This window comes from Mercenaria mercenaria, chromosome 15 (assembly GCF_021730395.1).
Source record: "Mercenaria mercenaria strain notata chromosome 15, MADL_Memer_1, whole genome shotgun sequence".
In the NCBI taxonomy this organism is placed as follows: Eukaryota; Metazoa; Mollusca; class Bivalvia; order Venerida; family Veneridae; genus Mercenaria; species Mercenaria mercenaria.
In genome coordinates this window covers 71,231,356-71,254,599 of record NC_069375.1, presented here as the reverse complement: position 1 = coordinate 71,254,599, position 23,244 = coordinate 71,231,356, and the positions used below count along the sequence as shown (strand labels likewise).

The window sequence follows — 23,244 nt, the reverse complement described above, 5'->3', positions numbered from 1 at the left end:
TACATTGCAAGATGTTTGGAAGTAAAATTTTAAAAATAAAACTACTAAAATAATTCCTTACCTTGAGATTTCTTTTCTATTTCTAGTTGAGCAATCCTTTGTTTTACAGCCTTCATATTGTGTGTAACACTTTCCTTCACTGCGTCAACATCTTCTTTTCTTTTACTTTGTCAACCTCTTTTGCTACTTTGCCAACCTTTTTTCGTACGTCTTTCTTCACTACGTCAACATCGTCTTTTACTTTGCCAACCTCTTTTGCTACTTTGCAAACCGTTTTTCCTACGTCTTTCTTCAGTTCGTCAACATTCTTTTTTACTTTACCAACCTCTTTTGCTACTTTGCCAACCTTTTTTGCTGCGTCTTTCTTCACTTCGTCAACATCTTCTTTTACTTTGCCAACTTCTTTTGCTACGTCTGTCTTCACTACGTCAACATCTTCCTTTACTTTGCCAAATTCTTTTTCTACGTCTTTCTTTACTTCGTCAACATCTTCTTTTACTTTGCCAACCTTTTTTGCTACGTCTTTCTTTACTTCTTCAACATTTTCTTTAACTTTGCAAACTTCTGTTGCTACGTCTTTCTTTACTTCGTCAACATCTTCTTTTACTTTGCCAACCTCTTTTGCTACGTCTTTCTTTACTTCTTCAACATCTTCTTTTACTTTGCCAACTTCTTTTGCTACGTCTTTCTTTGCTACGTCAACATCTTCTTTTACTTTGCAAACCTCTTTTGCTACGTCTTTCTTTACTTCTTCAACATCTTCTTTTACTTTGTCAACCTCTTTTGCTACGTCTTTCTTTACTTCGTCAACATCTTCTTTAACTTTGCAAACCTCTTTTGCTACGTCTTTCTTCACTTCTTCAACATCTTCTTTTACTTTGCCGACCTCTTTTGCTACATCTTTTTTCACTTTGTCAACATCTTCTTTTACTTTGCCAACCTCTCTTGCTGCGTCTTTCTTCACTTCGTCAACATCTTCTTTTACTTTGCCAACCTCTTTTGTTACATCTTTCTTCACATTGTCAAGTTTTTGGTTAACGTTTCCAACTTCCTTTGTTATATCTAAGACGTCTTTCTTTACAAGATGTATTTCAGTTTCTAAGCCTTTTTCCATGTTTTGCCACTTTTGTATTTCTTGTTGTAACTTTTTCTCAGCTATTGGATCAAGAGGACTGTACTTGTATTCATGAATTAACTGTTGCAGGTTTTGAACAGGATTTAGGAGATTCAGTCGATTGAGTACCTACAGTAAAATAATGATTGGGTTTAAGCTATGGCAGATTATTGGAAAGGGTGCATAAGATATGTAAGAGGGCCATGGTGACCCAGTAGCGCTTATTTGAATATCAATGCTCTTGATGACAAGGTCAAGGGCACAGCGTCTTAACTTTGCACCACACTTAAACATCTATCATAAAGTTTGGTATGCAATATATAGAACAAACGCTCAAATAAGTAGCATGACGGTAAATTAATAAACCAAGAGCAAATAACTGCTATATAGTTAATAAGAATATGCCTTACATGACACATACCATCGCTTTATAAGCATTCAAAGCAATGCAGAACATTATAACGCTTTATCAAAAGATCATCTTTTATGGCTACTTTTAAAACGTTATGTGCAATAAAATATTTCAATTTAATATATACACATATACATGTATTTTGTTTAGAAAGAATTAAACGTATCTTTTCGTTTAAACTTTAAACAACAGCATGGTGCAATAACATAAACGGAAACCCTTTATGCGATAGTGTACGTGCACAATCTCACTGCAATAGAAAGAATGGCGTCGTTCGAAATAATTTCAGAATCAGTAATCAACATTTATCAACCAACACGTGTTGTGGCAGTTTAGATCACGTTTTAGCCAGGAATTGTATTCAAAGAAGTCACCAAAAAGCATTATCAATGTAGAATAGTAGAAACTAAACAAGTGAAAAAAAATCTAATACTGAATAAAACTTGTAGAGATTCTGATTATGAGGTTTCCTACAAAATTAGATCCAATCTTGACACAATGTATTCACATTTATATTCAAATATACTTTCAACATAATTCCAACAATTGGTAAAAAAAAATAATTGTTCTCAATTTCGCCAAAAAGACAATTTGATTTATGTTCCGAACACATAAAGGTTAGGTGTAAAAAGTTGAATAATTAAAATCATAATCGAAACATAGATGTTGTAAATGTATGTCGCTTTTCCTCTCATTCATTTCTATAGTTAGTTCTCTTCTCTCCTACGTGCCCAAAATCAGATGGATGTGAAGTAAATGAAGAACACATAAATTCGTACCTAATAGTTCGATCTGGTGAAGAAGCTAAGTAGAAATCATAAAGAAATAAGGCATTTTTTACTAAATCAAGGTCTAGAAAATCTTGTTTTCTTCGTTTAACTTTGCCATTGATTTAGTTTGTGCAAGAGGTTATACGTATATACAAACTTATTAAAAGATCTCTAGACACATAACAAGTTTAAAAATTATTTCCTCATAAATGCATTATATAACAGTTGATCTTTATTCACCGTGCCAGTAAATCTTCAATTCAACCCCTATAGATTAAGCAATATATTCGCTGTTTTTATCAACTTGACTTTTAGATTGAAATTCCGCTCGTTTACCTCAGTAGGGAGAGCGTAGGTCTACGGATCGTGGGGCCGCCAGTTCGATCCCTGGACGGGGCGTATGTTCTCTGTGACGATTTGATAAAAGACATTGTGTCTGAAATCATTCGTCCTTCACCTCTGATAATTCATGTGGGGAAGTTGGCAGTTACTTGCAGAGAACAGGTTTGTACTGGTACAGAATCTAGGAACACTGGTTAGGTTCACTGTCCGCCGCTACATGACTGAAATACTGTTAAAAAACGGCGTTAAGCCCAAAACAAACAAACAAACAAACAAACAATCAAACAGACAGAATTAAAATTCATAAAAGACCAGCACTGACAAAACGCATTTTGTTTCTGGTCTAATGCCAGAGGATATATTGCATAAAGCTTTCTAATGACTAAAGTCACCTAAATTTTCATTCGTAAATTTTCTCCTACTTTTGCTCTTTTGAGAAATGAGATGTAATATATATTCCTACAGTTACCTGCTCTATCTCCGTCCATTTTTGTTTAAACATTGCCAACTGAATCCCCGTTGTCGATGATATGTGTGATATCTAGAAGAAGACAAATATCTGTTCTATATTTTAGTGTTACATCACTGTTCTAACTTACTAAGATGAACATTTTATGTCATTGAGATGTCTTACAAACTGACGTTTAAAATACTATTTGAACAAGAGGTAGAACAACAGTAGGACAACAATTCTCGTCTATTCAACAGTCTTGTCACTACAGAAAGTTTACATAAATATTAAGGTAATGAACTAATCAACAAAAATAGATTATTAAATCCAATAGAATATAGATATATCAGAGGTAGAGTATTCAGTAAGTCATCTTCGACATTGAGACAAATTTGCAGTAAGAGCTTTTTACTTTGAGTCTGTTTTGTCTGACATTTTGAAAATCTCCATATCATTAGACTTACGCTATTAATATCAATATCAATTGATCGTTGTATTATGCAACTCAATTCGAAAATGAAAGAGTCAACGGGATATATGAAAATTGATATTACATGCGCAGTAAAACAACATAGCACTTATGCACATGGAATATCATGTCAATGAACAGAAAACCACAAAAGAACTAAAAATATTTCGCATGATATTTTAAATAATAATGACACAAGTACTGGTTTTCCAGGAAGCGGACTCGAGAGTGGTTCCAATAAGCTTGAAGCTTTATTACAATCGAGCTAAAACAAATTAGTATAAACTAAATAGCTTGTGAACATGCTATAATATTCAAGATACACCTATATGGGATTTGCATTTACTGGGGTATTTACGTGAGGTATAATAAGTCTGAATATAATTTTTGAAATGTTTCAGTGTTGGAAATTTCCTGTCCTTTGGTATCATGACGTTCATTCAATATCTGGGTAATAGAGTTCCGCTCATGCCGGTGCTAGGGATCGTGAGAGGTCTTGCACTTCTCATTACCTCTCATGGACACACTAAACTGAACCGTATTCTGTGCTTCCAAAGAATCTCCATATATATTTTATTTCTTTCATTGGCAAGGTAATGAAAGTTAGACTTACTTCATTTCTAAACATTCTCAATCGACATATGTCTGCTTCAAGTGAAATATCTCCTGGCTGTGGTATCACGTTCCAAGCAAAGTGTTTATTTAAACCGCAACATTTCAGGTTCCGTAGCAAACAAATGACAAGAGTGAGATCAAAGTCAGCTGTAGTTGGGGACTGGCCGCTCTGTGGGTACAGCAAATCATATTGTGTCTGAGTTATTGTTTTACTTGCTCTTAGGCGATTTATTTTTCCCTTTTCATTATTAAGAATAATATTTAGAGGAACAGTTGCGCTCTTGTGATCAAATATATTTCTGACGACTGTAGTTCCGCCATCTATAATCAATGTTTGGAGTCGGAAGAGGTAAACTCGATTTTGAGAGGCTTGTGCTGTTGCCATATTCAAATTTCTCTAAATTGACATCTCATCAAATGAATCAGTTGTTGCATCAAACCTGTGGATATAAGCATACGTTGTGCGAATAATTAACAAAAAATGCTTGTAAACTATTACGATTATATATTGATAGATAATGTAATTATGCTTATGCGCAGATATTTGTAAGTCTTCTATTTTACACATTGATATTTGCAAGCTATTATGTCTACACATTGATATTTTGAAGCTTTTATGTTAACATATTGATATTTGCATATTGTAAGTTATGATGTTTACAAAATGATATTTGCAAACTTTTATGTTTACACATTAATATTTTCAAGTTATTACTTTTATACATTGATATTTGAAAGATATTATCTTTCCACATTAAATGTGCTAGGTATTATGTTTACACATTGATCTTTGCAGGTTGTTATTATTACACATTGATTTTGCAACTTAATATGCTCATACATTGAGCAAGTTATTATGATATTAGTAAGATGTGATGTTTTTAAGATATTTTGTTTCCTCATTAATAAATAAAGCAAGTGAATGACTATTTCCATTCAATATAAAATTCCCTGATTATTTGAACTACAGTATAAAACTTAGTTCTCAGCGGAAATACTGCGCGACTTTAGGAGCGCAATATTCCTCCGCTGAAGAACGAGTGCATATTTCCCGATGCAAAGATAATAACCTTTTTATTACATACACATCTACACGTATAAATATAATGTAAATATCATAAATTTGTTCAATAGCCTGAAAAGGATTGACAATGCTGAACTAAATAGAGAAAAATAGTGCAAGAACAGACACTGAATTACGTTACGCACCCGATATGAAATTCAGGCGTCAGTATATGGAAAAATATTGACGTTTCCGGTGCCAGTGTAACTTAACGGGGAATAGAAACGTGTATGTAATAATGTGCTATATACTCAATAATTATGTTAATACGCACAATGCTTAGATTCTACAATTGTTGATTGCAATTATGATAACATCTATTAATTAATGAACAGGTATTTTGATAACAATTCATTTTCATGTTACTGAGAAAGTAAGAGATAAACAAGATGGCCAAGATGGCCCTAGACCGCTCACCTGAGTAACCATCCATAACAGTGAAATATGAATACGTTTGAACTAGTGATTTCATGAAGACATATATTCTGACCAATTCTCAGTAAGATTGTCCCAAAAAATTGCTCTCAAATGTAAACAAGCATTTCTCTTTGATTTGACGTATTGACCTAATTTTGACCCTACCTAACAAAGTTTCCGGAAGAGTGGAGTAAAAATATGGTCTGTAGAGTTTATACAAGTTTTTCATTTGATCTGATCTAGTAATAACATTTTGACCCAATTTGACTCAGATTCGATTTTGTCCAAGACTGTATGATAACAAACATTTTGACCAAGATTTATATACTATAGATAGAATAGAACAAGAGCTGTCACAGGAGACAGCGCGCTCGACTATTTCGATGCTGGATAGTGAAACTGGGCATAGATGATGAATTTGGAGCTGTCACTGAAGTGTTTAATGACTGCAACGTGGATGAAATATTGGATATTAGCTTGAGTCTTTGTCCAAAATATTAAATAATAAGAGAGATTAGGATCAAGTGTATCAAAACATTAAATATTATTTAGTATAATTCTAAGCAAAAAAGGGGCATAATTCATGAAATGTTAGTGCAAGAGTGATGCATCTTGTGTAATGTTGAATAAAATCTATTTTGTAATAACTTTCGATATTGTGAAAATGCATCAAAATTAACCTTTAATTCAAAGTAAAAGGAGCATAACTCACGAACAAGAGCTCGTCGAACACGAAATGGCCCCTTGATGCATTCAGTAATTGCACAGGAACACAAATTATATGCTCACTGTAAATTAAAGTTCTACCATTCTGGTTTAATCTGACCTTGACCTTTAACCTATTAACCTAACAAGAGATTACATAGTGATCTTGGCGCCATCCACTGAGCCATTTTCGAATGTTCCAAATTTCAAGGCTAGCTCAAGGTCAAAATCAAGGTCAAATTTCATTTCGGTACAGAACAATGTGTATGTGGTCCAAATTTGAAAGCTGTGGCTTGAGAAATGTGAAAGCAGGTAATAGGTAAAAATCAATGTAAAATTTCAATTCAGAACACAAAAATATGCACCAGGTTCAAATTTGGAGGCTGTAGCTTGAGAAATGTGAAAGTAGGTCAACTAGGTCAAAATCAAGGTAAATTTTATTTTGGAACAAAAAACTATGCATGTGGTCCAAATTTGAAGCTGTACCTTCAAAATGTGAAAGTAGGTCACTAGGTCAATAATAAGGTCAAAGTTTTTTTCGGAACACAAACTTGCAGTGGTCCAAATTTGAAGGCTGTACTTGAGAAATGGAAAGTAGGTCACTAGGTCAAGATCAAGGTCAACTCAAAGTTCACATGTCAAGGTTCATCTTGCCACTCAAAACTATACATGTGGTCCAAATTTGAATGATGTAAGTTATGGACATGAAGATTCTAGGTTTTTCCCTATATAAGTCTTTATGAACCATATGATCCCTGGGGCGGGGCTATATTTGACCCTAGAGGGATAATTTGAACAAACTTGATAGAGAACAACTAAATGATGCTACATTACAAAATATCAAAGCCATAGTCTTTGTGGTTTGGACAAGAAGATTTTCAAAGTTTTTACCTATATAAGTCTTTAAACCAGAGGGTTCATGCCAAATATCCTCAGAAAAGAAATTACAGCAGAAAGTTCAAATTGTAAGGAAAAATATATCTATTTAAAATGACATTTTCGTTCAAATGTATATTTTTCTTGAGTATTTAAACTACAAAGCACTTAATGCTGTTGATTACAAGAGGAGGCGAACTTCCGTAAGGGATTGTTTCAACAAGTGTTGCTAATTGTGTTGATATATCTAAGTACCGATCTGTAAGATCTAAATCGAGATTGTCCATTGAGTATTACGAAGCATTAGAAAAACATTTAAAGGCTAGTTATTAAGGACAAATAAATCACATTTTCGTGCAATAATATTTTTTTAATGTTTTTTTTTTTGGCTTATTGGTTTAGCGCAGTTTTTCAATAGTATTTCAGTTATGTTACGATGGACTCTTAAAATAACTTGTGTGCCTGGATTTTGTAAAAGTATTAACCTCTTCTATGAAACCGTCAACTGATCCACGCAGATTAGAAAGAATGATTGAAGTCGATTCGGAGAAAATGCACCTCGCCCTTGTCTCTAACTAACCACCCATGATCCATCACTAACAACCCAACGAAACGTAGATCAGCGCTCTCCCACTTGAGCTAAGCGGACAGGCATAATAGCAAGTATTTTCTATTTAGATGTAAAACTATAAAACAATATAGTTTTCTACAACTGTGTCAGTATGTCAATATATTTTTCTCAGAAAGGTAATTACAGTAGCTCATTGTGTAAGGACACTTTCATATCTAGTTAATTTATATGCTAATTGTGACCTAGTTAACCAACTTCATTGTTGTAACAGATAACGTTACGGTCAGACATTTAAAGTGGTTTGACTTCCGTAAACAACTGTTTAATTAAACAAGTGCTCATATTTCCGATATTCAAGTATAGTAGTCGCAACTTGACCGCGATGGTTGACCTTAGGCTGATTATTCATATCGATTATTTCATTGTAGAAATCCAGGGTGCTTAGGGTAGCCGTATATATTTATATGGAATTAGTTTGTTTACAGTGCAGTATCAAAGAATATAAAATTACATTTGATCAGTTAAAACTTTCCAATACACTAATTTATATTTACACAAATTTATATTTCCTTTTTTCTCGTGCAGCTCGTGTTTTACGTACACTCCTTTTCAATAATAGGTTGTGCCTCGTTATGTATTATAATGCAAAGGTCAACCATCGGGGTCAAGTTGCGTCTACTATATTCAAGTATGAAACTGGCTTTTATTTATAGAAATGCTGTTGATTTTGCTACATGTTCTGACGAAAGGAAAATATATATCCTCTAGTCAGATGTTATGGAGGCCCTTGAGAGACATTAATTTTATGACATATTTTGAATTGAGAGAAGACATACCGGTATCTCATTCAGTGATTTCAATCTTGGTGGAAATGAACGTGTTGAAAAGTTAAGCCCAAACTGTGGGCGATTTCACATCCAATAGGTAGTTATCTGACATATGTTACCATAACAACACAACAGAACCTGAATTATTATTATTTTAAGAGCATGTTTCGAAACTATCAAGAAGAAGGGGTTAGGTGAGACGTTTGTGTGATCAAATTCTGCCAATAAGAATTGCATACATGGTGTTATTAAAATGAGAAGGTTGCTGCACATTTTTTTTCAAATGACATGAATCATCATAAAAAGGAAATAATGGTACGTGTTTTGCAAGGAACAATTTTCTATCTAGTTAAATAGTCAACGTTAATTGCTCATTGTCTATAAATTATAAAGCACTACAGAGCTGTTGAAATCTAGGATTGTAAACTTCCGTAAGGGATTGTTTTAATAAGTGCTGATAATTATTTAGATATATTTAAGTGCCGATATGCATATTCATAAAGTTTAACGAACCATTAGAAAACGTTTAAAGGACATTTATTAAGGACGGATAATTCATATTTCCGCACAATAATAAAGTTTGGTTTATTTTGGTTTGCCGCCTTTTTCCAACATTTATTTGATTGTGCACAGCTACCCTAACTAATGTGCCTAGATGTACCAGTGCGTCCTCTTCTCTGCAAGTAACTGTATCATTGCAACATAGATTGATTGAACTTGCGATCCGTAATCTGTAACTCACGATTTGCAAAACGTAAATCTATGTGGGCAAGCTAAATTACAAGTAGTTTCTGTGTATATGTAAAACACTTAAACGATGAAGTTCTTTCCAATTATGTCTACTGTAAACTCTGGTACATAAGTGCATATTCGAATACCAGCGCATATTAAAACTAAGCGCATACGGCCGTATGGGATAATAAGCGCATATAATGCCCTTACCATAATTTTGTCTCAACGTATATTCAAATACAGGTAAACATACATCAGATGCAGCAACAAGACGTAATTAGTGGCATTACACCGTGATATTTGTTTATCATGAATACAGGTGACAAATGTTCTTACCAGCTTATCATTGATAGATCTCATATAATCTAAATGGTCAGTGTGAGTGGATACAGGTTTAATAAGAACTGCTTGTTCATTGATAATTCATCCGCATTGTTCATGAATGGGGCTTTTTGTGTAGCACATGAACATCCTTTGGATGTGATTCGGAATAAAAAAAAGATGCTATGATTGTCAGAAATACATTTAAATTTGGTAGCGGGATAAACCCGCAACCAAAAATTGGTAGCGGTAGAACGGCGTTCTTCCCTTTAATGGAGAAAAAGCTACATGCTGAATTCTTAGAACTTTGTGAAAAAGGACTTCAGCTCAAACACGTAATATGCAATAAACAAGAGGGTCATGATGACCCTACATTACTCACCTGCTAAACTAGGTCTTTGAATCATTAAGATAAAATTTCTGACTAAGTTTCATTAAGAAATCGTCATAATTGTGGCCACTATAGTGTAAACAGTCTGTTCTTTGGATTTGGAGTTGTGATCTAGTTTTTGACTCCACATGGCCCAGTTTTGGACTTGGCAAAAAATCAAGATAAATATTTTTACCAAGTTTCATGAATATAAAGTCAAAGATATGCCCTCTGGAGTGTTAACAAGCATTTCCTTTGATTAAGTGGGTGACCTAGTTTTTAACCCAACATGACTCAGTTTCAAAGTTGGCCTAAAATCATCCGGTTGAACACTCTGACCAAGTTTCATGTAGATAGGATCATAAATGTGGCATCAGGAGTGCTATTCCTTTCATTTTACTGGGTGACTTAAATTTTAACCCCATATAACATACAACAACGAAGTTTGTTCTCATATAACCTAGTTTAGAACTTGGCATAGAAATTATCATGATAAATGCTCTGATCAAGTTTCATGAAGATAGGATCATGTTAACAAGTACTTCCTTTGATTTGAGAGGTTGACTTAGTCTTTGACCCCATATGACCCAGTTTCAAACTTGGCCTAGGAATGATCAAGATAAACATTCTGACCAAGGTTCATGAAGATAGGGTCATAAATGTGGCCGCTAGTGTGTTAACAAGCTTTTCGTTTGATTTGACGTGGTGACCTAGTTTCTGACCCCACAAGATGGGCTAGAGATCACCGAGATAAACATTCTGCACAAGTGTATCAAGTCAAAGCATAAATGAAACCTCTATATGTATAGAAAATTTTCCCCATTTCTTGTGCAGTAACTCAAAAAACCCATGACGGAATTTAGTCGAAAGAAAATCAGATATATTGTGACTTCAGGTGTGCGTAAGTATGGTTTAAATCGAATTTAAAATATCGCTTGTATTGTGTTCACAAGATGAAATTAACAAATATTGGTTCTTTCAGTGGTCAATCAGGGGCCGTAACTCCGCACCCTATGATTGGATCTGCCGGATTCATCATGAAATCCAAGATATATTGTTGTTAAAGATATTTTGCAAGTTTGTATCAAATCAGATCATAAATGAAGTCTCTTCATGGCTGCGAACGCCAATAGTAAGTGTTTTGGCCCTTTATGAGTTCATAACTCTGGAACCAATGATGAAATCTGGCCAGTTTTTGTCAGGAACAGAGATACTATGCCAAAACAAGTTGTGTGCAAGTTTTATTATAATAAGTTGCAAAATGTGGTTCCTATCTTGGTCACAAGCAAAACATAGCAAATTTTGGCCCTTTAAGGGGCCATAACTCTAGAATCAATTATGAGATCTGGCCATTCGAGAGAAACCGAAATATTATACCAATACCCAAACGATTGAATTTGAGAAAAAAAATTATGATGATGAGAATTTCATTTCTATCGATTTATGGAATAAAGTTATGGGGTAACCGATTTCATTTTCGCATAAAATTACATTCCGCTACCCATATCCCCAAATCACAAAAAAAAGCGTAATAAAGAATTTGTTCAGTACCTCCTCTTTCATAAATCTACTATTTAATTTTTCTTTGTACAATTAAATCAAAATACTCTTTAAAACTTCGACGAAATCATTTTAATGTAGAACTCAGATTTTAATGTTTAGATTATATTCAATTTACGAAAATGAGACAAAAATCGACACTGCATTACCGTTGCCCTGAATTACATTACTCTACCCTTATCACAGATAAAAAAGTGCGTAATTCAAAAGAATTTTTATGTCTTTGTGATAAAGACAAACAAATTTTGAGTTTTTTACAACCGTGCAATGATTTCATTCACCTTTCTCTTTCAAGTGCGTTTAAAACGACCTGACGGGGCGGGGTTTCGCGACGGTTCACTGCATTATTGTTTTGGTATGACAGGCTAATTTATTATATTTTTACTTTTGTAAATTATTTATTTTGAAAGATGAATCTGAAATGTTACGTCTGTATAAGTTTGTTAAGTTCTGTCCATTGTTTTCTCGTTTGGGGCAAACCCATTATTTTATCTGGGGATCAAACGCCGCTATTCATGGAATTACACGCAGCAACACGTGTATCGTTGAAGGTTTCATGTTCACCGCCGTTTGAATACATCTGCGGATGTCTCTAAATTGCTTTTTGTACTTTTAGCATGTGTAAATGTTGAGTTCTGCTCAACCCGGGGCTAGAGGGCGGACGGTAGCATGCATTTCCACTACCGTCCATGAACAGGCTCAATCAAACCGAGCCTGCAACATTTTCGTTTTTGTCATGTTGAGCGACCTGTGAAGTTTCCACTTTTCTCTGTTGTACAAATGTGTAAGTTGTGGAAAATATATAACGTGATAATTAAAAAGTTATTTTTGTCATAAAACATATATGTCGATCTTTTCGTTGTACGTTATGAAACGCCGGTACTGCATTGCATTGTAATGTATAAATGTATGTGTTGGCAAGTATAGTACCGTGTATTTGATATGTAATTGTAATTTGAAATTATTGTCCCAGTCTATAGCATATCTATACAATCATGACAATGTCCGTTTTGTTGTATCGTAGTTTATATTACATTCATATCAGCTATTTTGCTACGTTTGATTTGCATTGCATTTTGTAAATTGGTGGTTGGAAATAATACCTGCAGTTATTATCATCTTATCTATAATTTTTCATCATAATCTTTTCTTATCATTTTCATACCTTAACTTTAGACTTGTAAGTAATTAATTTGAGAAATACTGGAAGTAATAAGTGTCATATTGTATTCACGTGACGGATGCACTTAGTAGCACGTATATTTTGTATGAGTAGCATGTATTTTTTCTAGGAGCCTACGGAGGTATGGTGTACCCAAAGGAGCAGTTTTATGCCCTTATTTATTTTGCTAAGGTGCTTATCATATGTTATAGTTTTTAGCTTCCTCCACCAGACGACTTTTTACCTGGTGATGATGCCACGACCCGGAAGTATTTTACCCGCGATTTATTTGTCGTTATTCGCCTTGATGTTATTTTCCAGCGCAGAGATCCTTCGTCCCATGGTTGTGCCTTAACCGCCAAGACGCTAATTCGAAGACAGCTCAGGAATATAAACGACTACTAACACTGGACATGGGGAGCCAGAAAGGAGTCAACGTTTTCACGGTTCCGCGGGACATAAAAAAGTAAATAAACTTTTGTAGAATGAATAGATGTCTGATGGACGTGAAATCGCGGTTCATCAAAAATGGACGTCAGTGGTCGTTTTTGAAGGTTTACAAAGAAAAAAGATACAAAAAATCAATAAAAGTAAAATACACAGTCTATGAGGAAGATGCTGAATTTTATATTGATCAAAATTTCGAAACCCAATAACTTCAAATTTTGCACATTCCACCTTAAGTATAAACGCATATCAAAATAGGTGCATAAAACTGGCCATAAAATTATTATAAGCGTATACACTTATTTACCAGATTTCGCAGTATTTCGATATATTATTCTCTGAAAGGAAGTAGTGGTAAACATTGTTTAAAGAAAGTTTCACATCTATTATGTTAAGATGTTTATTGTGATTGAGTCTACATGTACAAACTATTTAACGTTTAAAGCGTCCTAACCATACATCATGGGTGAGATCTTAAAATATCAAACTTTTCCTATACAGTCAAACCTGTCTATAAAGACCTCCCTTGGGAGAGCCAAAATATGGTCTTTGTTGGAAGGAAGCCGTTTTATTCTCAGGTTAAATACACAGGAAATGTTAAAATTGGAAACAAAACATTTGGTTTTTAGAACCAGGTGGTCTCTGTTCAGAGGTGGGCTTTACATAGGTTTAGCTGTATTCTCTCTTATGTCGCTCATTTTATGTTATAACAATGTAGTATTCATTAAATCCTGTTGAAATCGTTGTTTTTTCTAGTAATTCCAAAATGAACGTATTTGCCTACAACTTGCGATAAGGGTTTCTCGATTTATATTTAAAAAAACGGGATTATGTTCAGCGAGTAGCTTGTAAACATCACAAGATGTAGAGTAATGTAGCAAAATAATACCTAATGTAGCAAAATTGTAAAGTAAAATGAACTTTATACTAGAGTTTACATACTAGCAAAATGCCATGTTTTGTTGCTTATAAAACATTTTCTTTCATAAATAATGAGAAGTATTATTTCATATATGGTAAAAGACATTATCTAGGTAGCATTGAAAGCTAATTACGGATTAAGTATATATGATGACCTGTACAGCTGTGCATGCGTAATGCCTATCAGTTATGCTAGTAGATGCGTAATGTATTTACCACTAAGTTTCATGTAAATATACAGACCCGTGGCGAGATTTGGCCATTCGGTGATACTTATTTAAAAAAAAAAATGACGCACACGCACAAACACATACACACACACACACACACATATATACACACAATAAAAATGTGTAGGTTAGTCGCTTTAAGATGGGTGGTTAAGGCCAGCCAGTAAAAGTTGTTGAATAGCAAGTTTGACTTCCGTAAGCGATTGTTTAAATAAGTGTTCATCTTTCCCAAGCGGATGTAAATATATATATCTGTTAGTTTCCTTGTATACATTTTAGATTTGCGTACATAACCCAATGCAATAAGCAAGACATAAAGATTTCACCCGATTTCAGATTTAAAATGGGTCCCTTTCACTCAATAAGATTTCCTGACATGTTGGAGAAAAGTAGAAACATATTCAGGTATGGAACTGACATGTAGTATTATTGATGTACATTTTCTATATGTTCTGATGAAAGGAAATACACATATCGTCTACGTTAAACATTATTATAGAGGGCCTTGGGGATATTAATTTTATGACGATTTTATTATTCGAAAAAAAATCTTTCATTCTGTAATTTTTTGTACCGACGTTCGGTGGGGTGACATTCGACGGTCGCTGTGACAGAACGAAGTAACAAAATGGCACAATTCAGCCACCATAGCAATCAGCTATTTTTTATGTTTTAACAATTACTTTTATTTTTATATTTTTGGAGTGGTTTTCTGACAATAGAAAACATTCCAGCTTTGTAGGCCAATGTGCCATGCTAATTTCCAAATGCTTAAATGTCGTGCGCACAAGACAGGTGTCATGCGCATGAGACAGGATGTCGTGCGCTCGAGATAAAATGTCGAGCACACGAGATATGATGTCAGGATCACGAGATAAGATGTAGTATGCATGAGATAAGATGTCCAGCGCTCGAGATAAGATGTCACGAACTCGAAAATACATGTCGTGCGCACGAGATAAGATGTCGTGTGTACGAGATGAGATGTTAAACGCTCGAAATTAAATGTCGTGCGCACGAGATACGATGTCGAGAACAGGAGATAAGATGTCGTGCGCACGAGATATCTCAAATTATTACTAAAACACAACGGAAACTTATTTGATTGCTAATTCAACGTTATATACTATTGATTTCATCAAATGTTTAGTACCGTGAAACCAAATCAACGTCAGATTCCATGATTCTTATTTAACGTGCAAAGTTCTATAATAACTCGACGTTGTGTACTTTGGAACTAATGCATTGTTACGTACAGTGGAAATAATTAAACGTTGTCTACTATGGACCTAATTCAATTAAGGTATTACGGAACAAATTCAACGTTACGTACAATGGGACCTATTTAGCTTTAGATGTCATAAAAACTATCTAATTCTACATTGATAAATACGGAACAAAGCTAAATACGACATTATACTGACTCCATGATGACCAGATAAGAATTTGTTACAAACTTTATCAATAGTTTGATTCTTGATTGAAGAAAACATGTCGTATTGCAGCCATTACATAAAAGATCTGATCTGATATTTCAAAGTAAGTATGCCATATTGCAGTCTTTCCAGACAATATCTGATTTCATATATAAAACTTAAAATGCCCTATTGCAGCCATTCCGAACAATATCTGACCGTATATATTCAAGTAAACATGCCCAAAATCAGCCATTCCAGACAATATGTGATCTGTTATATTGAAGCAAACATGTCCTATTGCAACCGTTCAAGACAATATCTGATCTGATATATTAAAGTAAATATGCTCTTTTGCAGCCCTTCAAGACAATATCTGATCTGATATATCGAAGTAAACATGCCCTATTACAGCTTGTCCAGACAATATCTGTAAAGTAAATATGCCATATTGCAACCATTCCAGACAATATCTGATATGATATTATATTGAAATAAACATGCCCTTTAGCAGCCCTTTTAGACAATATCTTATTTGATATGTTAAAGTAAATATGCCATATTGCAGCCATTCTAGACAACATCTGATCTGATAATATTGAAGTAAATATACCATATTGCAGTCATTTCAGACAATATCTGATCAGATGTATCAAAATAAACATACCCTTTTGCAGCCCTTCCAGACAATATCTGATCTGACATATCAAAGTTAATATGCCGTATTGCAGCCCTTCCGGGCAATATCTAATCTGATATAATAAAGTAAATATCCCATATTGCAGCCATTCCAGACAATATCAAATCTGATATAATGCAGTAAATATGCCATATTGCAGCCATTCCAGACAATATCTGATCTAATATATTAAAGTAAACATGCCATTTTGCAGCCCTTCAGGACAATATCTGATCTGTTAAAGTAAACATGCCCTATTACAGCTTTTCCAGACAATATCTGATGTGATATATTAAACTAAATATGCCATATTGCAACCATTCCAGACAATATCTGATCTGATATTAACATGTCCTTTAGCAGCCCTTTCATACAATATATGATTTGATATGTTAAAGTATATATTATGTCATATTGCAGCCATTCTAGACAACATTTGATCTGATATATTGAAATAAATATACCATACTGCAGCCATTTCAGACGATATCTGATGTGATATATTAAAGTAAATATGCCATACTGCAGCCCATCCGGACAATATCTGATGTGATATATTAAATTAAATATTTTTTATCCCATATTGCAGCCCTTCCGGACAATATCTGATCTGATATATTAAAGTAAATATCCCATATTGCAGCCATTCCAGACAATATCAAATCTGATATATTAAAGTAAACATGCCCTATTGCAGCCATTCCAGACAATATCTAATCTGATATATCAAAGTAAATATGCCGTATTGCAGCCTTCCAGATAATATCTGATCTGATATAGTAAAGTAAATATCCCATATTGCAGCCCTTCCGGACAATATCTGATCTGATATATTAAAGTAAATATCCCATATTGCATCCCTTCTGGACAATATCTGATCTGATATATTAAAGTAAATATCCCATATTGCAGCCATTCCAGACAATATCAAATCTGATATAATAAAGTAAACATGCCCTATTGCAGCCATTCCAGACAATATCTGATCTGATCTATTAAAGTAAATATCCCGTATTGCAGCCCTTCCGGACAATATCTGATCTGATATATTAAAGTAAATATCCCATATTGCAATCCTTGCGGACAATATCTGATCTGATATATTAAAGTAAATATCCCATATTGCAGCCCTTCCGGACAATATCTGATCTGATATATTAAAGTAAATATGCCATATTGCAGCCCTTCCGGACAATATCTGATCTGATATATTAAAGTAAATATCCCATATTGCAGCCCTTCTGGACAATATCTGATCTGATATATTTAAGTTAATATCCCATATTGCAGCCATTCTTGACAATATCAAATCTGATATATTAAAGTAAACATGCCCTATTGCAGCCATTCCAGACAATATCTGATCTGATAATTTAAAGTAAATATGCCCTATTGCAGCCATTCCAGACCATATCTGATCTGATATATTAAAGTAAATATGCCATATTGCAGACATTCCAGACAATATCTGATGTGATATATTAAAGTAAATATGCCATTTTGCTGAACAATATCTAACCTGATATGTTAAAGTAATCACGATATTTTGCAGCTCTTCCACAAAGTACCTGATCTAATTTACTGAAGAAAATAAGCCCTTTTGCAGCCCTTCCAGTCAATATATATCTGATCTGACATTTTGAAATAATAACATACCCTTTTGCAGCCCCTCCAGAAAATAGCTGATCTGAATTATTGTAATAAATATGCCCTATTGCAGCTATTCCAGTCAATATCTGATTTGATATATGAAAGTAACATGCACTTTTGCAGCCCTTCCAGACAATATCTGTTGTGACATATTTAAATAAATATGTCATATTGCAGCCATTCCAGACAATATCTGATCTGATAAATTAAAGTAAATATGCCATATTGTAGCCATTCCTGACAATATCTGATCTGATATGTTAAAGTAAACATGCCCTATTACAGCTTTTCCAGACAATATCTGATTTGATATATTAAAGTAAATATGCCATATTGCAAGCATTCGGAACAATATCCTATCTGATATATTGAAGTAAATATACCATACTACAGACATTCCAGACAATATCTGATCAGATATATTAAAATAAATATGTTTGCATCCATTCCAGACAATATCTGATCTGATATATTAAAGTAAGTATGCCATATTGCAGTCCTTCCAGACAATATCTGATCTGATATATTAAAGTAAATATCCCATATTGCAGTCCTTCCAGACAATATCTGATCTGATATATTAAAGTAAATATCCCATATTGCAGCCATTCTAGACAATATCTGATCTGATATGTTAAAGTAAATATGCCATATTGCAGCCATTTTAGACGATATACCTGATCTGATATATTGAAGTAAATGTACGATATTGCAGCCATTTCAGACAATATCTGATCTGATATATTAAAGTAAATATGCCATATTGCAGCCCTTCCAGACAATATATCTGATCTGATATATTGAAGAACACGTGCCCTATTGCAGGCATTCCAGATAATATGTGATCTGATCAATTGAATTTAACATGCCCTATTGAAGCCATTCTAGAGAATATCTCAGCTGATATATTGAAGTAAACATGCCTTATTGCAGGCATTCCAGACAATATCTGACTCGATATATACATGCCCTGGCAAATCAAATATTTATCCTGATATTTGTTTGTATAACATGTATTATATTACATTTCAGCAAGTGTTATAATATTTTGTTATAAATTAATTTGCGAACCAAATAACTCAGTACATTAGAGCAAACAGCTCCTTCTTAAATAGTTCTTTGAATCATAAATTACACACGTTTTACAATATAAGATTAATATAATTTTTATCAGTGTATTTTTTATGGTTCAATGGTTTGTTCGTATCAATGTTTGTGTTTTTATTTTATAATCAGTCCGCTTTTATAACGTGCACTATTGCATTGTGATATATATACAATGGATAGTCGGTTGAAAAGCACCTAGAGTGCTTATGTTGTATTGTTACTTGTCTTGCCGATTCAAAATAAAATTTATCTTATCTTATCTTATGATACAATTTCGCTAAAATAGAATCATATTCTTAGGGCGACACAAATGGAATATCTGCAATATAATTAAATAACCACTCCATCAGATAAGAAATCAATTAATGAGTTGCGATGCAATTAATGAATTTTGTTTTCGAGGCCAGAGAATGCTTGTAATAACAGCAGTTAGTGAGTCATTTAGGTATGAATATTACGGTAAACTGATCGTCATGATCATGTTTTTTTAGTTGATTTTAACGTCACACTAACAGAATTTAGCTCGTATGGCGATTCTTCAGCTTTGATGGTGGAGGAAGACCCCAGATGTCCCTACGTGCATTATTTCATCATGTGCTTGCACCTGGGTAGAGCCATCGACCTTCCGTAAGCAAGTGGGATGGCTTCCTCTCATTAGGAATTCAACGCTCTAAGAGATATTCAAACCTACATCGGTGAGAGACAAGTGTTTTGAAGTCAGCGACGTTAACCACTTGGCCACAGAGGCTCTCGAAATGATAATTGGTTTTAGATATTATACAATTAATGGCTGGTTCCTTTCTTGGTAGGATAATTAATTGCGCTTGTTATTGATTTCGACAAGTCTTTCTAAATTATCATGCAACTGGAATAGACGAGATAGGGATGCAGGCATTGCAACCGAGTGGTGTCTTTAGTTTGTACACATATTTTACTTCAGAAAGTCAACGAAGTGGACAGAAAGCTATGATAGCTCACGGCTGTCCTCTCCAAAGTCCGGTGTGTCTTTGAAGCTTGACAGTGAGGCAAGTTTGGCGGACAGAGGGCGACTGAAGAAATATTGACAAACCGACTGTTGTTAATGCTGTTTATTTTATTTACTATTTCTTCTGGAAGTTTTATTTGTTGTTACGAAACATCAACCAGAAGGTCATTACACAATGTTTTGAGTTTGAATCAAGCTTGAAAATTATTCAGTTGGGATATTTGAAGTATTTCCTTGCTTAAAAACACTTTCTTCTGAATCAGATGTTACAAGAAACAGGTTAATACAAGCGTAATAAAAATTACCTTAGCTATGTTTGGCTATTCCCGTTCATTGTGCCTCCAAAAGTTGCAGTTCATTATCGAGTTGTTTAATAAATGTCTTCATCAATGTCTTCATATAATTACAGTACTTGAAATATTTCCTCATGTTAATGCACTCTTGTATATAAACAATTGTACTTAATGCACATGAATTAAATAAATATGATTTTCTACGAACATGAATAAATGCATGAATTTAATATTCAGTAGAATAATTTTATCTGTGATATCAACTCCTTCACTTTAAGCACTACAATGATTAAGATTACTTCTTATACAACAAATATTAACTATTGTTTAAAGTTTAAAGGTGGTACTCGTTTTAAAAGCATCGAACACGAAAATTTACTTTCAATCTGACTGTAGAGTACAATCGCGAGTTACAGATACGCATATGAAAAACAAGTGCTTAAAACTAATTGAAAATATAAGGATGATAAGAGAGAAGTCTATACCTAAACAATGAAAAAACAAAACAAAAAACAACAACAACAACATGAACTTAAACATGCACGAGATGGCAAATGACAAGTCAAAATGTAAATACTGAGCAATGACCATACACGAGATGGCAATGGAGGAGTCAAACTGTAAATACTGATTGTAGCCATACACGAGACGGCAATGGAGGAGTCAAAATGTAAATACTGAATGTAGCCATACACGAGACGGCAATAGAGGAGTCAAAATGTAAATATCGAATATAACCATGCACGAGATATAAATGGAGGAGTCAAAATGTAAATACCTAATATAACCGTACACGAGATGGCAACGGAGGAGTAAAATTGTAAATACTGAGCATGTCCATACACAAGATGGCAACGGAGGAGTAAAATTGTAAATATTGAACATGTCCATACACAAGATGGCAACGGAGGAGTCAGAATGTGAATGCTGAACATGTTCATACTCGAGATAGCAATGGAGATGCCAAAATATTAATACTGAATAGAAACATACACAGGATGGTAATATGTTACTAGCGAAATAAAAAGTGAAAAATAAAATCTAATGAAAAAGAAATATACAGGATTGTAACCAGAAGACATTACACTAAGATTAAAGATGCAAAAACACGCAGATTTACGACCTATGGGACAAACGGTTGACACTTAGAACATACTTAATAAGACAGATAAAACATCGTTTGAATGTAATGTGTAATTTTCAAAACAAACTTATTTGGCAATTCAATTGCAACAGATTGATTAATCAAGCAATGCACACATCATGATGTAAAGTTGTCTATAATTAATACGGTAGCAACGTTATAGGCTTTGGCGCATACTACAACATTATAACTCCATATTTGCAGATAGCTTTCTCTATATGTTTTCCGTAATACCGACAGATACAGATACAAGATGCAAACTTTATTTAAAGTCGATAGTACATAAATAAACATCAGTAGCTATGTAATTATGTATAGCTATTGGCCGACATGCATATCAAATGTATATTTGTCTTAAAAATGATTTATATTAGAGCTTTGCCGGATAAACTTGTCAGTCAACGGTGCCAACCCGTTATTCTATTTATCAAAACGCCTCTTTGCAAGTATATCAGTCAAGACACCTTTAACTTTCCTGAGTTATTTCCTTTTATTGTGACGTTAAGAGTTCGGATGCCTTTTTCCTTACTTATTTTCAGTTTTGAAGTTGTTATGTTAACAAAGTTTCAAATTTATTAAGAGCTGGATATAATGAGATTCGGTTTTTGCATTGAACTATGTCAGACATGGCTTTTAAATAGGGGTGGGCGATATACCGCGGTAGACCGGTTATTGCGATGTTTTTTCCGACGATACGATATTGCGATATGATTTTCGAATACCGGTTATTTTATAACATTAAGTAACACTAACGTAAACCAAGAAGATTCACAAAAAAAATCCTTTTCTAGCCAGCACGATTCAACTTTGTTTTCATTTTTCTCCTTTCATTTCCGGTGCAGGTAGCAGACTGGTTTACAGCTATTTTACGGACCCAATTCCACATAATGAAACCAATAAGAAAATTTAGATAAATATAATTTCGTATTTGTCAGCGACTCATTAGTAATTTCTCTATCAACTAGAATTTATTATTCATACAACAGCTATACCACTATCCTCGTTTATAATCGGTGAATTGAGCAACCTGTGTTATATGATTGTATCCGTAAACCGAATGTAGTGCCGCACAATAAACTAAATAATATTTTGACGCAGTCTACTTTCGCTTTTGAATATCCGGTAATCGGCATGATAGCAACATGTCGGACTTCGAGATTGTTGAAAATAAAAAGGCAAAATCATCAACAGTTAATAGTATTAATTTTGTGTATGACAAATTGACAATACTCCCCATAATCTAGTCAAAACTTTTTTTTTTGTTTACTGGTATTTTTATTTATTGAGAAGGTCGAGCAAACACTCGTGTTGTTGATACTAGTCATTTTACTCATTTTTAATTGAATAAATTTGAAAAAAGAAACAGTATGATTCGTCATGTTTTTGTTCATTAAATAACTGGTACAATATATCCCAGTATATTGCAATATCCACATACAATATTGCAATATATCGCAATACCAATTTTCGTGGCAATACCCACCCCTACTTTTAAATGATAACTGATAAAGTTTCCGACTTTCCATTTTTATTTCTTAATGTATTTTAATACATTTTTCCAAAAAGTTTTTTTTCTGCCATTTCATTGATGCGTTT

At 33.8% G+C, this 23,244-nt stretch overlaps 1 protein-coding gene across 3 annotated transcripts in view; it reads right to left on the bottom strand.

Moving 5' to 3' along the window:
- The window catches only part of LOC123558185 (E3 ubiquitin-protein ligase DZIP3-like), a 72,500-nt gene extending 51,481 nt beyond the window's left edge, over positions 1-21,019 (bottom strand). For 2 of the 3 annotated variants that reach the window (XM_053525662.1, XM_053525663.1), the window contains exon 1: positions 62-269. In XM_053525662.1, coding sequence (XP_053381637.1) covers positions 62-116 — 55 coding nt within the window. In that variant the 5' untranslated portion in view covers positions 117-269. Of the gene's footprint in view, positions 1-61; positions 1,244-3,107; positions 3,180-4,171; positions 4,614-20,516 lie in introns of those variants that run through there. The other variant, XM_053525664.1, reaches the window with a different exon arrangement.
- Positions 21,020-23,244: the final 2,225 nt, after the last annotated feature.